Source organism: Mustela erminea, chromosome 11 (assembly GCF_009829155.1).
Source record: "Mustela erminea isolate mMusErm1 chromosome 11, mMusErm1.Pri, whole genome shotgun sequence".
In the NCBI taxonomy this organism is placed as follows: Eukaryota; Metazoa; Chordata; class Mammalia; order Carnivora; family Mustelidae; genus Mustela; species Mustela erminea.
Window position 1 is genome coordinate 32560717 of NC_045624.1, and position 15541 is coordinate 32576257.

The 15541-nt window shown below is 40.0% G+C and overlaps 1 protein-coding gene across 10 annotated transcripts in view; it reads right to left on the reverse strand.

The window, feature by feature from the left end:
* Positions 1 to 15541, reverse strand: part of ST7 (suppression of tumorigenicity 7) — a 239285-nt gene that overhangs the window by 107066 nt on the left and 116678 nt on the right. For all 10 annotated transcript variants that reach the window (XR_004276730.1, XM_032304290.1, XM_032304292.1 and 7 more), the window contains exon 2: positions 12199 to 12281. Coding sequence is in view for 9 of the 10 variants with exons in the window: in XM_032304290.1 (XP_032160181.1) it covers positions 12199 to 12281 (83 nt within the window). In the remaining variant the exon portion in view is untranslated. The remainder of the gene's footprint in view (positions 1 to 12198; positions 12282 to 15541) is intronic.

A 15541-nucleotide genomic window follows, 5' to 3' on the forward strand; every position in this document is an offset into this window, starting at 1 on the left:
AATGGAAGGCATCCCATTTCTTGTACAGATAGTACTCAACTACTGAGAGACTTAGCAATGTCCCACCTGCTAAGAAGTGTTTTATAAACATAAGCATCTGTTGAACACCATTAAGGTTTCCTAGTTCACCAGCTTACCAATTATCATATACCATGCATTGCAAAGGAGAAAAGAGGTACCTTTCATTATTAAAAGGAAAGAAGCAGTAACACTCATATGACTAGGCTGCAATCATGACTTCTAAGCACTGGGAAAACAAGCTACCTCCCCTAAGCCTACTTCCCTGGCCCCTTGGTCCCTCCAGGGAACACTTTCCCACTACTGTTCAAAGCTACTGTTCCCACATTCTTTCTTCTCTTCCTTGCCTTATTTGGGATTTGTTCCTTAAGCAGCCACAAATAATCACACAGAAGAAATTTAAGAATCAGCTATATCCCAGAGTCTCATAGGATTAACTATACCATATTTTTATAATATAATACAGAATGTGGTACTAACATAGAATTAATTACTTTTATGCTTACCTATTTCTTTTTTTAATGTATTTTTTTAAGATTTTATTTATTATTTGGCAGACAAAGATCACAAGTAGGCAAAGAAGCAGGCAGAGAGAGAGGAGGAAGCAGGCTCCCTGCTGAGAAGAGAGCCCGATGCGGGGCTTGATCCCAGGACCCGGGGATCATGATCTGAGTTGAAGGGAGAGGCTTTAACCCACTGAGCTACCCAGGTGCCCCTCTTTTTTTTTTATTAACATATAATATATTATTTGTTTCACGGGTGCAGGTCTGTGACGTACGCAGTCATACACAATTCACCTTGCTCACCATAGCACATACCCAACCCAATGCCCATTACCCAGGCACCCCATCCCTCCAAACCCCCTCCCTTCCAGCAACTCTCAGTTTGTTTCTTGAGATTTAGAGTCTCTTATGGTTTGTCTCCCTCTCTGGTTTTGTCGTGTTTCATTTTTTTCCTCTCTTCCCCTATGATCCCCTGCCTTGTTCCTCAAATTCCACATTATAAGTGAGATCATATGATAACTGTCTTTCTCTGAACTTATTTTGCTTAACATAATACCCTCTAGTTCCATCCATGTCACTGAAAACGGCAATATTTTGTTTTGTGGTTTGTTTTTTTTTAAGATTTTATTTATTTGACAGAGATCACAAGTAGGCAGAGAAGCGGGGTTGGTGGGAGCAGGCTCCCCACTGAGCAGAGAGCCCAATGCGGGGCTTGATCCCAGGACCTTGAAATCATGACCTGAGCTGAAGGCAGAGGCTTTAACCATTAAGCCACCCACGTGCCCCTGTTTTGTGTTTTTTTGATGGCTTATGATTACGTATTCCATAAAAACAAGATTTTGTTACCTACTCTGGAATGGACTTTGGGCTATTACTTAAAAATCAATGTTTTCTCTTTTCCACTCTACCAAACAAACAAACAAAACACCTTTTAAGACAAAAAGAACATCTGTGAATGACTAAAAGGAGACATCAATCAAATCAAATGTTTCCAATTCTATGACAACTCTAATTTAATTCCAAAAAGTTACCCCTCTGACTATATAAATTTTCACATGTTAAGTCATTCCAGTAACTTCAGTGGGCAGACATGGAAGAGAATATGTATGAAAGCTAAGAAGGGACAGAACTAGTCTATAACATGTAGAATGCTAGGAATAAGAGATCTTCCTTGAAGCAACAAAGCTAAGAATGGTAAGCTGACAAACCATGAATCCAAGGAGTCTGTTACCTCAGGCAAGTTATTTCACCTATTTGAACAGCAGTTTCTGCAACTGTAAAGTAGAAATCATATTCATTCTTTATCTTCAAGGGTCCTCCATTTTCACACCCATGTAAAACACCTAGTTTCAATTCCCATGTAAAATCCCCAGTTCAGTACCCATTGCATGTTTGGTTCTCAAAAGTAATAGCAAAGATACCATTTATTATATTGACAATGTACATACCTTCCCTGCACGGGACATCTGACATACTGATGCCCTCCGCTGTCACTAGTCTATGATTCAGGCTAGAACAGCATCTTCTTGTCTGTTACTAAGTTGTCAGCTGAACGCCCGAGAAATCACTGTGAAAAAGGGTACTGCTCACCATTCAGTTCTGACCACTCAACAAAGCCCTTAAGAGATCTGTGGCTTCGCCTTTATTAGAAGAGACGGAAGGCTCCAAGCAACCCAAGAACAATGGGCACAGAACTGGCAATGGCTCTCAATCACTGTGGTGGAGAGCTTTTGTTACCCTAAGCTTTTGCGCTGCTTTCTCTATTATGCTGCTGGGCACCTGCCAGGACTTCATTCACTCAGTCACATGCAGGAAGTGCTCCATACCAGGCAAGAGCTGTGCTCCAGGGTTATATAAAATGTACATGTGACCCCTGATACCACGAGTCCATGCCACAGACCACAACACCTCTCACAGCTTCCTCCTGGTATAGCCTATACCCATCACAACACACACACACACACACACACACACACACACACACACGCACATACCTTGGAACTCCAGATTTCTCAGTTTCTGCAGAAGAATCACACAATGTCAATACTAAAAGGGACATTAAAGGGCCATGCACAATCTCCATTTAAAGAATGAGGAATGACCAAAGTCACACAGCAAATTAAGTAGCTGCTCAGCCTAAAGTCCCAGATCTCACCAGGGCTCTGCAACAAGACATCTTTTGGTAACTCTGTTGCATACTGAAACACAGACAGATGTAGCCTATCATTTTCCTTTTCAAATCTTTATATCCTACTGCCTTTCATCGACTCTACTGTCCCTTTGCCTTCTCAGCTATCAAAACCAATCCAGAAGTAGTCTATCAAGTGGGACTGGATAATTCATCCTAAATAATTCATATTAATGAGGTATTTGCATGATAATAGGAGACAGACCTTCCATCGAGGATTTCTAATGCAGGATTAACAGATCTCAGTAAAGACTGGGTTATTCATGCAGCTATTTGGGGGGCAAGGGTGAAGTCTTCTCAGGCCTGTCTTTTTCACAGCAGCAGATGCCTTCTTATCTATCATGGTCTTTCTTTGTACTATACGAATGTCCCCAGTATCCTAGGGCAGAGACTCTAATACCTGTTGAAGGAACAACTTGCAAAAGAAAGTAGGGAAGGACTTGAAGCCTTCTTAAACCTCAAACTAAGTCTTCTAATTTGGGGTTAGCAAAATAATTTGCCCCTTATCCCGAAACGTGACAGGTTTGGGCCAGAACCTCACAGGATTTTTAAATAGCTGCACACATCCAAATGGGCAGATGGTGTTATTTAACACACACATATTTGATGTCACTTTGAATTCTTCTCCCTGGTGCATAACCGACAATGTAAACAGCAAAGCTCTTATAAACAAATCAAGATTTTAAAATTAGTCCTTGGACATGCTAGTAGCTTAGTGGGCTTTGCCTCAGTGGAATAAAACAGGTTTTAATCTGACAACCATAGAATTAAAATATAAATTTACTATCTCAAGTCTTAAATGCATAATCCCTTTAGTGCTTTTTTTCCTAATTCATGCTTCACGCCAAAGATTATACAGATCAAGTAAGATGAGAACTAAAAATCATCCATTCAACGTGGCATTTAGGAAATCAACAGTTGCCCTCCCATCTAGCCAAGTTCAAAACTCATATACACTTCATGATAGCCAAGTTGTGTGACCTTGTTTGGGTCTCTTGATTCTCTGGGACTCAATTATCTGATACACAAAATAATGTCACAGTAAGCCCTCAGTTAATGTTGGATGGATACACAGATGAATGATTACAAGACTGGATGGACGGATAGTTGGATAATTAAATGGATGGATGACAAGGGCTGGCCCAGTGCTTTAATGGAAGATAGTCTAAATCAACAGCAGGACCAATGAAAGTTCTTCTGTTCTTTTTATTTGTTTAAAAAAAAAAAAAGATAGACTTATATAAATTTGTGGAAGGGTAAAAAATCTAATGAAAAGAGAGACATTAAAGATACAAAAAGTACAAATGACCAAGAGGTATGATGCCAAGAGCCCAGAAAGCACATCCACCCCACCTTCAAAAGGTAACCTACCACTTCTTGCCAAAGAAAAGGAAGGATGAATGATGAATAGAGGGGAACATTCTATTTTGGAAAATAGGGTGTGATATGAGCTGCTACACCAGTAAGAAGGCAACAAAGGGACAAAGTGGGTGACACTAATCTCAGTGGAGATGACGGTAAGGCCTGCCTTCTGAGAATAAGGAAAGTAGGGATAGAATTGCAAACGTGAGAGTCGACGTAGTAGTTTGGATCTATATCTTGCAGGACAGAAGGACCAAAAACTATACTCAAGACCCACATCATATTTAAAATTTGTCAAGTACCCCATTAGCAATGTCTTGTGACCCCCTCCATACTATTTGGCAGAAGTAGAGAGAATGACCAAAAAGCACTGGCATTAGGGGTAGAGATCCAGGTTTGGAGCTGACCTAAAGTACCACTCTCCCACAGGGAAGGAAGAAAAATCTGGCAAAGGGATGAACAAACAAGACCCCTCCCCCTACCCTGCAAATCTAAAAGCTGAGTCTTTCCTGAAGATGGCTAGATTCTTCCCTAGCCAATAAGCCCTCTTCTTCCTGAACTACATATTCCATATACAAAACAATTCTTATGAATCAGGGACTTCCCTATACCCTATACTTAAAAATGCTTCAAGATTCCCATACAGCAGCACCTTAGTAATTCCACACCAATTCCATTAAGCCCACAAGAAATACAAGGATGTCTCAGCCTGAAATTGGCTAAGTGCTTCTTAACGATTAAGAAGGTAATAATATCACGGGTGCATAGATACAGTGATGTTGGAGATTAGAAAGGGAACATGAAACTTTCATGTAGTCTGCTCCCAAATAGAAAGATGGCAAAATTGACACCTGTTCTAAGTCTTTAGAAATATATCTGGTGGTATATTTGGGCAAAAGGGGGTCTTCTGTGCTTAAATGAGATACCAAGGCAGTGGGCATGGATTACATAATATTCATAAGCTTTTTAGTTTCTTGTTAGAATTCCCAAATACATCCTTGTCTCTGCACCTAGTGACTCTTCCCAGAGTCCGCCCCTACCCCGACCCCAACTCCACATGACAGACTGTCTTTCCCTTCTGGTTCCTGTTATGTTTTGTTTAGGAATACTGGTGCCCTATAGAAGGGGTCTTAGCTTCCCACTTCCTTGGTCTTAGTCAGTCCCTCCTCAGTCGTGTGCCCCTAAACAATGGAGGGGGGCTAAGTGAAGAACTGGTATTCATGCCCTTCACCCGTTTTCCTGGTCACCTATCACCCAAGTTTTAAGAAAAGAGAGAAGACAGAAAAGTGAGGTTTTCTTCAAAGTCAATAGTCAATGATCCATCTCCACCTCCATGTCTGTATGTTCAGAGGATGAGATTTACCACTGTAGCGTTAATGAATATGGCCTGGAGAGGAGGGTCGCCCTCCCAGGGGTAGATCAGGAATCGTACTGACATGGGGAGAAGCCATCCTGCACCATGGGCCTCGGGCCCTGCCAGTTCATGCCATGAGGCCGCTATCCTCGTGGTCCCTCTCCTGGAGATGCAGATTCAGAGTCAGTTGGTCTGGAGTGGTGGTTGGATCCATCGCTTTAAACAAGCTCCCCAGATCATTCTGACACAATCAGTTCATTCATTCACTCACTGGATCTCTGTGCTTTCAACAAATATTTTATGAGAGTCTACCCAGGCATTATACTAATGTATATAAAAAACAGATATGGTCCCAGTTTCTGTGAAGCTTCACTACACAGAGGACAAAGGCCATAAATGATGACACAAATAAAACATAATTATAAATTGGGGTAAGTATCCATGGTCAATTGGATAAAGAAAAAATGTCTCCTCCAGGGAAGGGTGTAGTGCCCATCCTTCTCTCTCTTTTCTCTTTTTCTTTTCTTTTTCCTTTTTTCCTTCTACCCCCTTTCTTACCTCCCTGACCCATTTCTATGGATCTATTAAAATAAAAACGTCAACTGTTAGATACTACTGCTACCCACTTTCTTGATCAACACCATTATGAGAGGCAGAATGATACTATGCCAAGGCAGCAGAAATTTAACTTCCAGTCCTCACTCCACCCTTACCTACTCAGGGTAACCTGAACAAGTCATAAGCTTTCCGGATGCCTAATCTTTAAGTCTGTACTGGTTTAAACTGGATGGCTTCCGAGGGTTCTTTTCCCCAGCACTGCAAGGACATGATTTTCAAACATCTCAAATTGTGCTCAAATCTAAACTGATAAAGCCAAAGCGCAGTTTTGTCCCTTTATCTGCTATGCTCACACTCACCTTCTTCGCTTCTGCATGTCTAATCATTAATCATTAATGTCTAATCATTAATCTGATCCACTCAAATACTCCCGTCTACAGTCAGAGCCTGACAGACACAGGTCTGCTCTCTGGCCTGGCACTTTGCTTGGTCTCCTGTGGAAAATCACTAATTTTTATGGTGACCCCAAGAACCTAATCTGATAAAGCTGAATGAGCCTCAGTTTCCTCTAATCATCTGCAGGCTCCCCTACCATGTGATCCCCACAGCATCTCTCCTTCTTTATTGTATAGACAAGAGATAACTTGTTTCATAAATCAACACATTCTGACATTTATATGGAGCTTCCCACACCCTAAGAGCCCTTCCAATCAAGTTTCCCTAAGTCTTTTTTGACTGGTACTTCCAGAATCACCATCATTAGGGTGATCCACACATCTGTCAATTAAAGTGCTATCTCAAGTGCAAGTCAAGTTCTTTAGAGGGATACGGAAAAGTTGAAAGGATCCCTAACAATCTTCCAGTCCAACTTCCTTACTTTTGAACAGGAAGAGATGGAGGACATGATCAAAGAGATCCATATTCAATTTTACCACTTCTCTACTATATAACTTTGATCAAATTATTTAACACTTGTGTCTGTTTATACTCAGCAGCATAAAGCCACTGCTTTATCTACCACTTAGAATTTTTAAAGAGAATTAAATGAAGTAATATATGCTAAGTGCTTAATATCTGGCATAGAGTAGGGCCTCAATAAATGGACCTTTTGATACAACTTATTCCTAATTTCATCTCTTCTACACTTTGCCAAAAACATAATTTTTTACATGTAATCTATGAGCTAAGTCTTCTACTATTACTATTCTAATTTCCTCCCTCTTTAGTTCTTAATTCTCACTTTTTAAAATTATACCTTAGATGCCTCTTTTTATATATATTCAATATATGTGTAAAATAGTGTAGGTGTAGAATGTAAAATGTGTAGGTGTAGAAGCATGTCTACATCCATGTTAATGGGGAATCTATGCATTAATGTCCATATAAGATACAGCATTTTCCCCGTTCTACCAACATTTCGAAAAAATGAAAGGGAGCATTTTCTCCACATAACCACATTCCCACTCTCAAAAATAAAAAGAAAACCCAGAAATCTTCTCCACTGAAATGAACATTATTCTGAGAGGCTACTTTAAACAAACTGGACATGTCCTTGCTAAAGCAACTAAAAGACTAAATTGGTTGGTTTGGACTGTGAGGACAGGTGCAGTTCCTGTGGCTGGAACTGGACTGAGATGGGAAACCTTGTGCCAAGAGGCCAAGAGGGCAGAGGGGCCTCTTGGAGTTAAGCAAGGGAGAGAGCTGGCCAGATGAGTATGTGGGCACGAGACCAAAAGGGAAGAGTGAAAGGTAGGTGGTGTAACCAAACTCTTTGCTGGCTTTCAACCTGCAAAATTAAGAAGAAGCAGTGATGTGTAATAAAATACACATCGATTAGTACTCATCTGTTTTTAATCACATTAGTGTAAAAGACAGTAGCATTTGCCAAATACATTTTACTTTTATGTATATTTGTTCAGTTAGATGACTTTTTCAGGGTGTTTTTATTTGCCCCTCTTCTCCTAAGACAACACACTGCATGACAATTTCTGTCTCCAGCATAGGAATCCTGAGGTCCCCAAACAACCATTTCCCCAGAGGCATCCCTGTACTTTCAGTGTTCATTGCTCGGCTCTCTGTCCATCGCTCAGGGGAGAGCAGTTAGGTAATTGTCTCTCTGTGCCAGCAAACAAACCACTAAGGAGCTGATCCTTTACCTCAGTGCTGCCTCTCCATGAATGCACTTGGCAGAAAAGAACAGTGGCTGAATAGAAACCTCGACCCTGGGTACATTTCAAGGGCTACCAAAGCTAAATCCTTAAAGGCAGGACAACACCGATGCCCATAATCTCTCAAGCGGGAGGCTAAAGCTATCAAGAACTATTCCTGCATCGTAGCGATTTTGCCCTCAGTAGGGACCGAGCATTTTTGAGCAAGGCCTTCCAAAATCTTCAAACATCATGGGTTTTCTGAAGCTCAGAGTTTCACATCAAGCACAGCCAGTGCCTCCTGAGAAGGCTGCAGGACAGATGCCACCTGAGACGCTCCGCACTGCCTGTCTGGTTTCAGCAGCTGCCCCCCGCCCACCCCCTGACACACACACAGGAGAGGTGGTCTGGTGGAGGGAGTCTTGCTCTGCTGAAATCCCTTCATTTGGAGAACAAGAAAAGTAAGCAGGTGGGATTTCACCTCCCTGAGTTGGAAGGTAAAAGGATTGCTGGGTCTAGCTTACCAGAGAAGAAGGAAATTACCCACACCCTGACACTCAATTTATAGCCTAGCGAATCCAGACCCGCCATTTGTCCCGCAAGCTAGGAAAACAGCTGAGAACTTAACCAGAAGATGATGAAATGTGTGACAGCCTGCCTGGGATGAACTGCTTTTCACTATTTGCCAGAGATGTGACCTAAGGCCTGTTACTCACTTGCCTATGCTACCTACTCAGCCTATCCATTAGTAAAATGGTAACAAGGCTGGCAATTACCTCCTCCTACTGTTGTAGTAAATGAATTAGCATGTAAAGTGCTTAGATCAGTGCCTGGCACACAGTAAGCACCATCTAAGTGGGTAAACCATTCTTAAGTAAACACCCTTGAGGGAGGAATACACAAACAAAAAGCTATTTTCTGCATCAGAGTGAATTACTAATTTTTAGCATGTAATTGTTATTCAGATTACACCTAAAAATTCACTTTCTTTGGTTTGTTTAATCAAAAAATATTTCAAAGCTATTTTAGAAAGAAAATATTAAAATGTTATTTTAAATGTAAATAATTATTAGGTAAGGACTTGAAATACCTTCTCCTCTCCCCCCAAAAATATACATGCAAAAACGCTGCCATGTTTTCAGCACATCCTCATTAATCATTTATCAAGCATTTGAAAGCATTTTCTAAGTTCGAAGATTTTCAGTCCATCAAGGAATATCAAGGTGGGAACCTGAGGACATGGGTTCTAGGCCTGACTTTGCCACAAACTAACATGTGCTTAAGCAAATCACCTTAGAGCTTTGTGAACAACTCTCTCTAGTATCCCTATTTTTCACATGTCCCCACAGAACAGAGAACACTTACAGACAATGAAGGGTATGCAGATCTGCATATAAGAGGCAATAAGGTACAAATTACTATACATACCTTATTTCAACCGATATCAAGGAGAAGTTTTAATATGCTTCCCTTCACCTTGGCTTGGTCTCTGTGCAGTATTGGGCTTTCTACGCAGATTTCCATTTATAAAACATCTTGGAGTGGTTTTTACTCATGTTCTTCACATTTCTGTCCCAGTAATATCAACTTCAAACATTTACTCCCTTGGGTACGCAACCCAGGTAATACAGCAGAGCAAGATTAACCTGAATATGCTTTGACCACAAAAAGAAATGTTCCCAAACTACCACCATTCCTTTAAGCTGCTTACAGGTTTCTGCCCTACATACATTGCTCTACCCTACGAGCTCAAGCCTCTGAAACCCTCCACTGCTCTAGGTTCGTATATGTATTTGTTCCATTTATATGCCCTTCTCCCCTAAAACTTGTGTTTTTCTAGTGCTCTTCTCTTAACATCAACTCTGTCGTATCTTTTTTATTCTTATGTCTATAAAAATTAGTAATTAGTAATCACAGCATTATGTGTAGGCAAAAAAAAAAAAAAATTAAAACTTTCTCCTTAAAGGTCATTTAATTATACTAGTGTGATTACAGTAAATTAGATGGTACCCATGTAAGGTCACTTAAATTAAAAACAAAAAAACAAACACCTACTTCGGGTGTTATACTTTATCACACTTAAAATTATTTAGAGCATAAACTAATGGAGCCATAGAGATGATTATTGTTGCTTTTGCCTAGTTGGAATTTTTGAAAGAAAGGAATAGGTAAATGGGGGTGCCTGGGTGGCTCAGTTGGTTAAGCGTCTGCCTTCAGCTCAGGTCATGATCAGGGTCCTGGGATTGAGCCCCACGTCAAGCTCCCTGCTCAGTCGGGAGCCTGCTTCTCCCTCTCCCTCTGCCATTCCCTCTGCTTGTGCTCTCTCTCTGCCAAAGAAATAGGGAAATGTAAATTTTGGAGGAAAAGAAGATAAAGGGAAGAAAAGCTTATAATGGCCAGGTCCACCTCAATACATTTAAAGAAACTGGGCTAACCACAATGAGATACCACCGCAAACCAATCAGAATGGGTAAAATCAACAACTCAGTAAACAATAAATGTTGGCAAGGATGCAATAAAAGGGGAACCCTCTTATACTGTTGGTGGGAATGCAAACTGGTGCAGCTATGCTGGAGAAAAGTATGGAGGTTCCTCAAAAAGTTAAAAAAAAAACAACCGACGACCCAACAATTGCACTACTAGGTACTTACCCAAAGATACAAATATACATATTCGAAGGGGTGTGTGTGTGGAGGCCAAGAAAAATTAAGGCCATCCTACCTCAGGTTTAGCCTTAGCATAAGTACAGCCATCTTAGCTCCGGCATCCATCTCAGACCCCTGTGCCCAATGGCTGAACTTTCCCCTACTTTACTTTAGTTCTAAGGACCCCCACCCTGCTTTAGTAACAGGAATCCCCACCCTGCTTTAGTTCCAGAGACCCCCCCACCCTGCTTTAGTAACAGGAAGCCCCACCGTGCTGTGGTTCCAGCAACCCCCATCCTGCTTTAATAACAGGAACCCATAAATACCCCTGCCTTAACTAAGCTTGGAGTCCAAGTCCCTACTCCTCTGTGTCGGGTATACTTGGGCCCAAGCTTAAGCTTGTCAAATAAACCCTCGTGTGATTGCATCAGTTTTGGCTCCTTGGTGGTCTCTTAGACATGAAAACTCAGGCAAAACAGCATGCACCCCAGTGTTTATAGCAGCACTATCCACAATAGCCAAACTATGGAAAGAGACCAGATGTCTATCAGTGGACAAATGGATAAAGAAGATATGGTATGTATCTACAACAGAATATTACTCACCCATCAAAACTTACTATTTTCTATGGCGCAGATGGAACTACAATGTATTATGCTAAGCAAAGTAAGTCAGTCAGAGAAAGACGAATACCCCATGATTTCACTCATGTGGAATTTAAGAAACAAAACTGATGAACACAGGGGAAGGGAAGGAAAAATAAGATAAAAACAGAGAAAGAGGCAAACCATAAGAGACTCTTAACTATACAGAACAAACTAAGGGTTGCTGGAAGGGAGGGGAGAGGAAGGGGTAATTGGGTGATGAGTATTAAGGAGGGCACTTGATTTAATGAGCACTGGGTGTTATGTGCAACTGCTGAATCACTAAATTCTACCCCTGAAACTAGCAATACACTGTTTGTTAACTAACTTGAATATAAATAAAATCTAATAAATAAATAAATAAATAAAAATAAAGAAACTGGGCTGTATTTCTACTGATCTTGATTATGGTCAATAATCCATTTTAAAAAGAATGATGAAAAACATTTTTAGCTGAACTGGTTCACATGTATTTTACAGTATCTCAGACACTAGAATTTGACACAGAATTGTCTTCCTTTATTTTCCATTTTCTTTATATTTTGTTTTTCCCCTTCAACAAAAGTAATATAAGACTATCTAAATTTTTAAAAAATATTTTAGATATATGCAACCTGGGCAATGGAAGGCCTCTATTGTCCAACCACCCAACATATACACACATGCAAGATGAATCACCATAAGCTACTGGTATATATTCTTCCAGAATTATTTCCTGTACATATACTAACATGTTAGTAATCAGCATGCTTTCAGATAGGAAGGATTCTACCACTTACCAAAATGAGCCCTGATATTAGTGAGGAAGTGCCTGTCAGGGCCACGTAGAACTTCGGTGTTAATGTGTTCAAAAACATGCTCACTGAAAAAAAGAGAGAAGGAGAAGAATAAGGAACGTATAAGTATGTCAATAAAACAGAGTGTTCCATTTTTCTGTCTGGTGAAATCATTTGTTTCAGATGACAAAAATTCTTAGAACCCTAACAAAATCCCATTAAAATGGCTCAGCATCACAAAGGCTCAGAATGCTAGGTGTCAAGGGCTATATCCTGAAAGAAAATAGCCACATAAAAGAGAAAAAAGCAGCTTTTTAGTTTCTGCCTCCCGAAACTATTGCTGTGAATGGTCTTCATGGTTTCATGAGGATTCTAATCAAAGCCAGTTACTAAACTGTCAGTCAAAAAGAGAAGATCTTATATATTTTGTGAGACCCACACATTAGAGTTCTTGATGACCCAACAAGGAATACTTCAACTTTAGAACAAATAGAAAGTAAGTACAGCTGATCCTTGAATGTGTGGGTATTCGAGGCACCAAACCTCCACACAGTAAAAAATCTGCCCATAACTTTTGACATCACCCAAAACTTCACTAAACAGTCTACTATCACCCAAAGACCTACCAGTAATATAAAGTCAATTAACACGTACTTTGCATGTTATTTGCATTATATACTGTATTATTACAATAAAATAAGCAAGAGAAAAGAAAATGTCAAGAATACCATAAGGAAAAGAAAATATATTTCCAGTGCTATACAGTATTTATTGGGAAAAAATCTACGTGTAAGTGGACACAGGAGGTTCAATCCCATGTTGTTTAAGGGTATATTTTTGGCAGTTATTAAAGATTTTAATACCATCATTACCTCTAAGAAGAAAGGACAAACTGACAAAGTTAGCATGCATTACTAAAAGTTTTTTCACGTTACTTAAAAGACTGTTAGACTGCTCATCAAAACAAATGGAATCAATGAAAAAAAGGTAAAAAATAAACCACTAAAAACGAATGTTCAGTCAAGAATCTTTCTGACCAACTTCTGTCACTCTGTTCATATCAACTATACAGTTGATCTGGCTATCCATTAAGTAAAGTTCACTTCCAGATTTTATAAGTATATTTTAAGTCATTATCATTTGTACCTAAATATTACATGAAATTTTGATCATTACCAAAACAACAAGTGACCTAAAGAGCTATCTGCATGCATATTCACATTTCTTTACTGAGTCTGTTTGAGGAAAGGTATCACATTGGTCTGGTTTTAGAATGAAGGATGTTAGAAGTGGGGCTTTGGTATCATTAGGGGAAAATGCTTTGCCATTTGTCCTGAGCTCAGCCCAGAAAGCCAAGTCACCAGAAGGACCATAGATCCCATGTTCACTCATTCAACAAATACATCTCTCTGTTTATGAAAGAGACCATGGACAATGAGTGAAGCATGAATCAGACACAGTTCCCACCATCTAGAAGACCACAGTCTAGCTGGGAAATGAACAAGTAAACAAGCAATTACCATAAAGTTTGATAAGTGAATAGACAAGTCCTGAGCAAAGGATGTTATAAAAACACATAAAAGGTGTTGAACACTACATCTGAAACTACTGATATACTATAGGTTGGCTAATTGAATTTAAAACAAAACACACACACACACACACACACACACACACACACACGGGATACACCTCAGGCCGAAGGCTAGAAAAGATGTCCAGGAGAATAAGTAGGAATTAACTAAACCAGCACAGGGAAGAGGAGGGACAGACAGAAGAGTAAGGTTAGCAGAATAAGAGGGCTGCTTCAAGATGCTGAGAAAAGATCACGGCCTTTCCTAACAGTTGTAGAGGCTGAGGAGGGAAGCAGCTTGAGCCATGGACACTTCGCAGAGATGCTGATGTGGAAGGGCGCATGGATTCCATCCCTCCTGGCTACTGGCCCGCCCTCCCTTGCACCCACTCTGAACTGAGTTTGTTTGACTTGTGGGCTATCACTTGTAATCTCAAGAGTCTGAACTAACATAATGTGCTCAGTGGATAGTCACAATTTGACTATGAGGACTCTTCTCGGGACACAGAGAAAGGCACAGAAGGCACAGTCAGTCTAGAACTGCAGAGGGACAGCTGAGTTAAGGTTGGGTTTGCTTGGCCATTAAAATCCCAAAGATGTGCTGATTTGTCATTTCCCAAGCAAGTTAGTGGAAAAATGAAGATATTTTTTAAAGGAAAAAATGAAACACACAAACCTAGAGCTTGTAACTGCCAGTGTGATTCTGAAGTGCCTAAAATTCTCAAAATTCCCATCCTCACACTATAAATAACCCCACACTCCCCATTATTTTTTTAAAAGTCACCAAAACAGAGTGTTTGATTTATTTTATAGTTATGAACTCTCATTTCTGTATCATATACTTTTCAGTAGGTTTCTTGGGACAAAGTGAGTATAAAATTCTACGAAATCCACTTCTTAAAGAAAGAAGGAAAGATGTGCCTCAATTAGAAAAGTGACTTAGGAGCCTGCTGTAACTCCCCAGCAACAGAAGCACAGACCAATAGAGTGGAAACAGCTCCTAAAAATCATTAACTCAAGAATTAATTGATCAATGAAAAAGAAAATTATGTGAGTTATCTAGAGAGATAATACTATACAGTGTTCCCATTTGGCTTCACTTACTTAAGATTATATAGCAGCGGTAATTAAAAATTAAAAGATACTTCTCTGTTATATCCAGTTGTAGAAAGCTACTAGAGTTGAGAGATCATGGAAGTCATTAAAAGAAAGAGAGACACACATATAGAATGAGAGTAGCACAAACAGAAACACTTCAGAGATTGGGAGGGGTGCCTTTAATAATCTATTAACCTTACAGCCTTTCTGAATATCCTGGCTGAAATCACTAAGATGTGGCTTTTGGCAATTCTGGGCATAAATCATCAACACTTAATACTTGCTATTTCCATCTATCTATGTACTTAAAGTTAATAACAAAGCACTTTCACTATTAGAGAGTTTAATTCTCACTTCAGCTCCATGAGGTCAACATTATTATTCATGTATTTCACAGCTGGAGGCAGGCAAAGACCTGAACGCCAGCAGGCCTGCCCCAACGTTCAGGCTCATGGCATCACATGATGCATGCAGATATTGCTGACAAGGAAGAAAGAACAAAATAGCAAAAGGAAAGCCTTTCATTTCAAAGGGAGAAGAACTCTAAATAAATCACACTAAAAGATTGGATGTTTTTAATGCTGTACTTATTTTTACCTCTAACCTTTAAAGATAAGTTCCCTGTGATCTTATCATTGGTGTGGGCAGCCCCAGAGGGGAAAAGCAGGTAGGCAC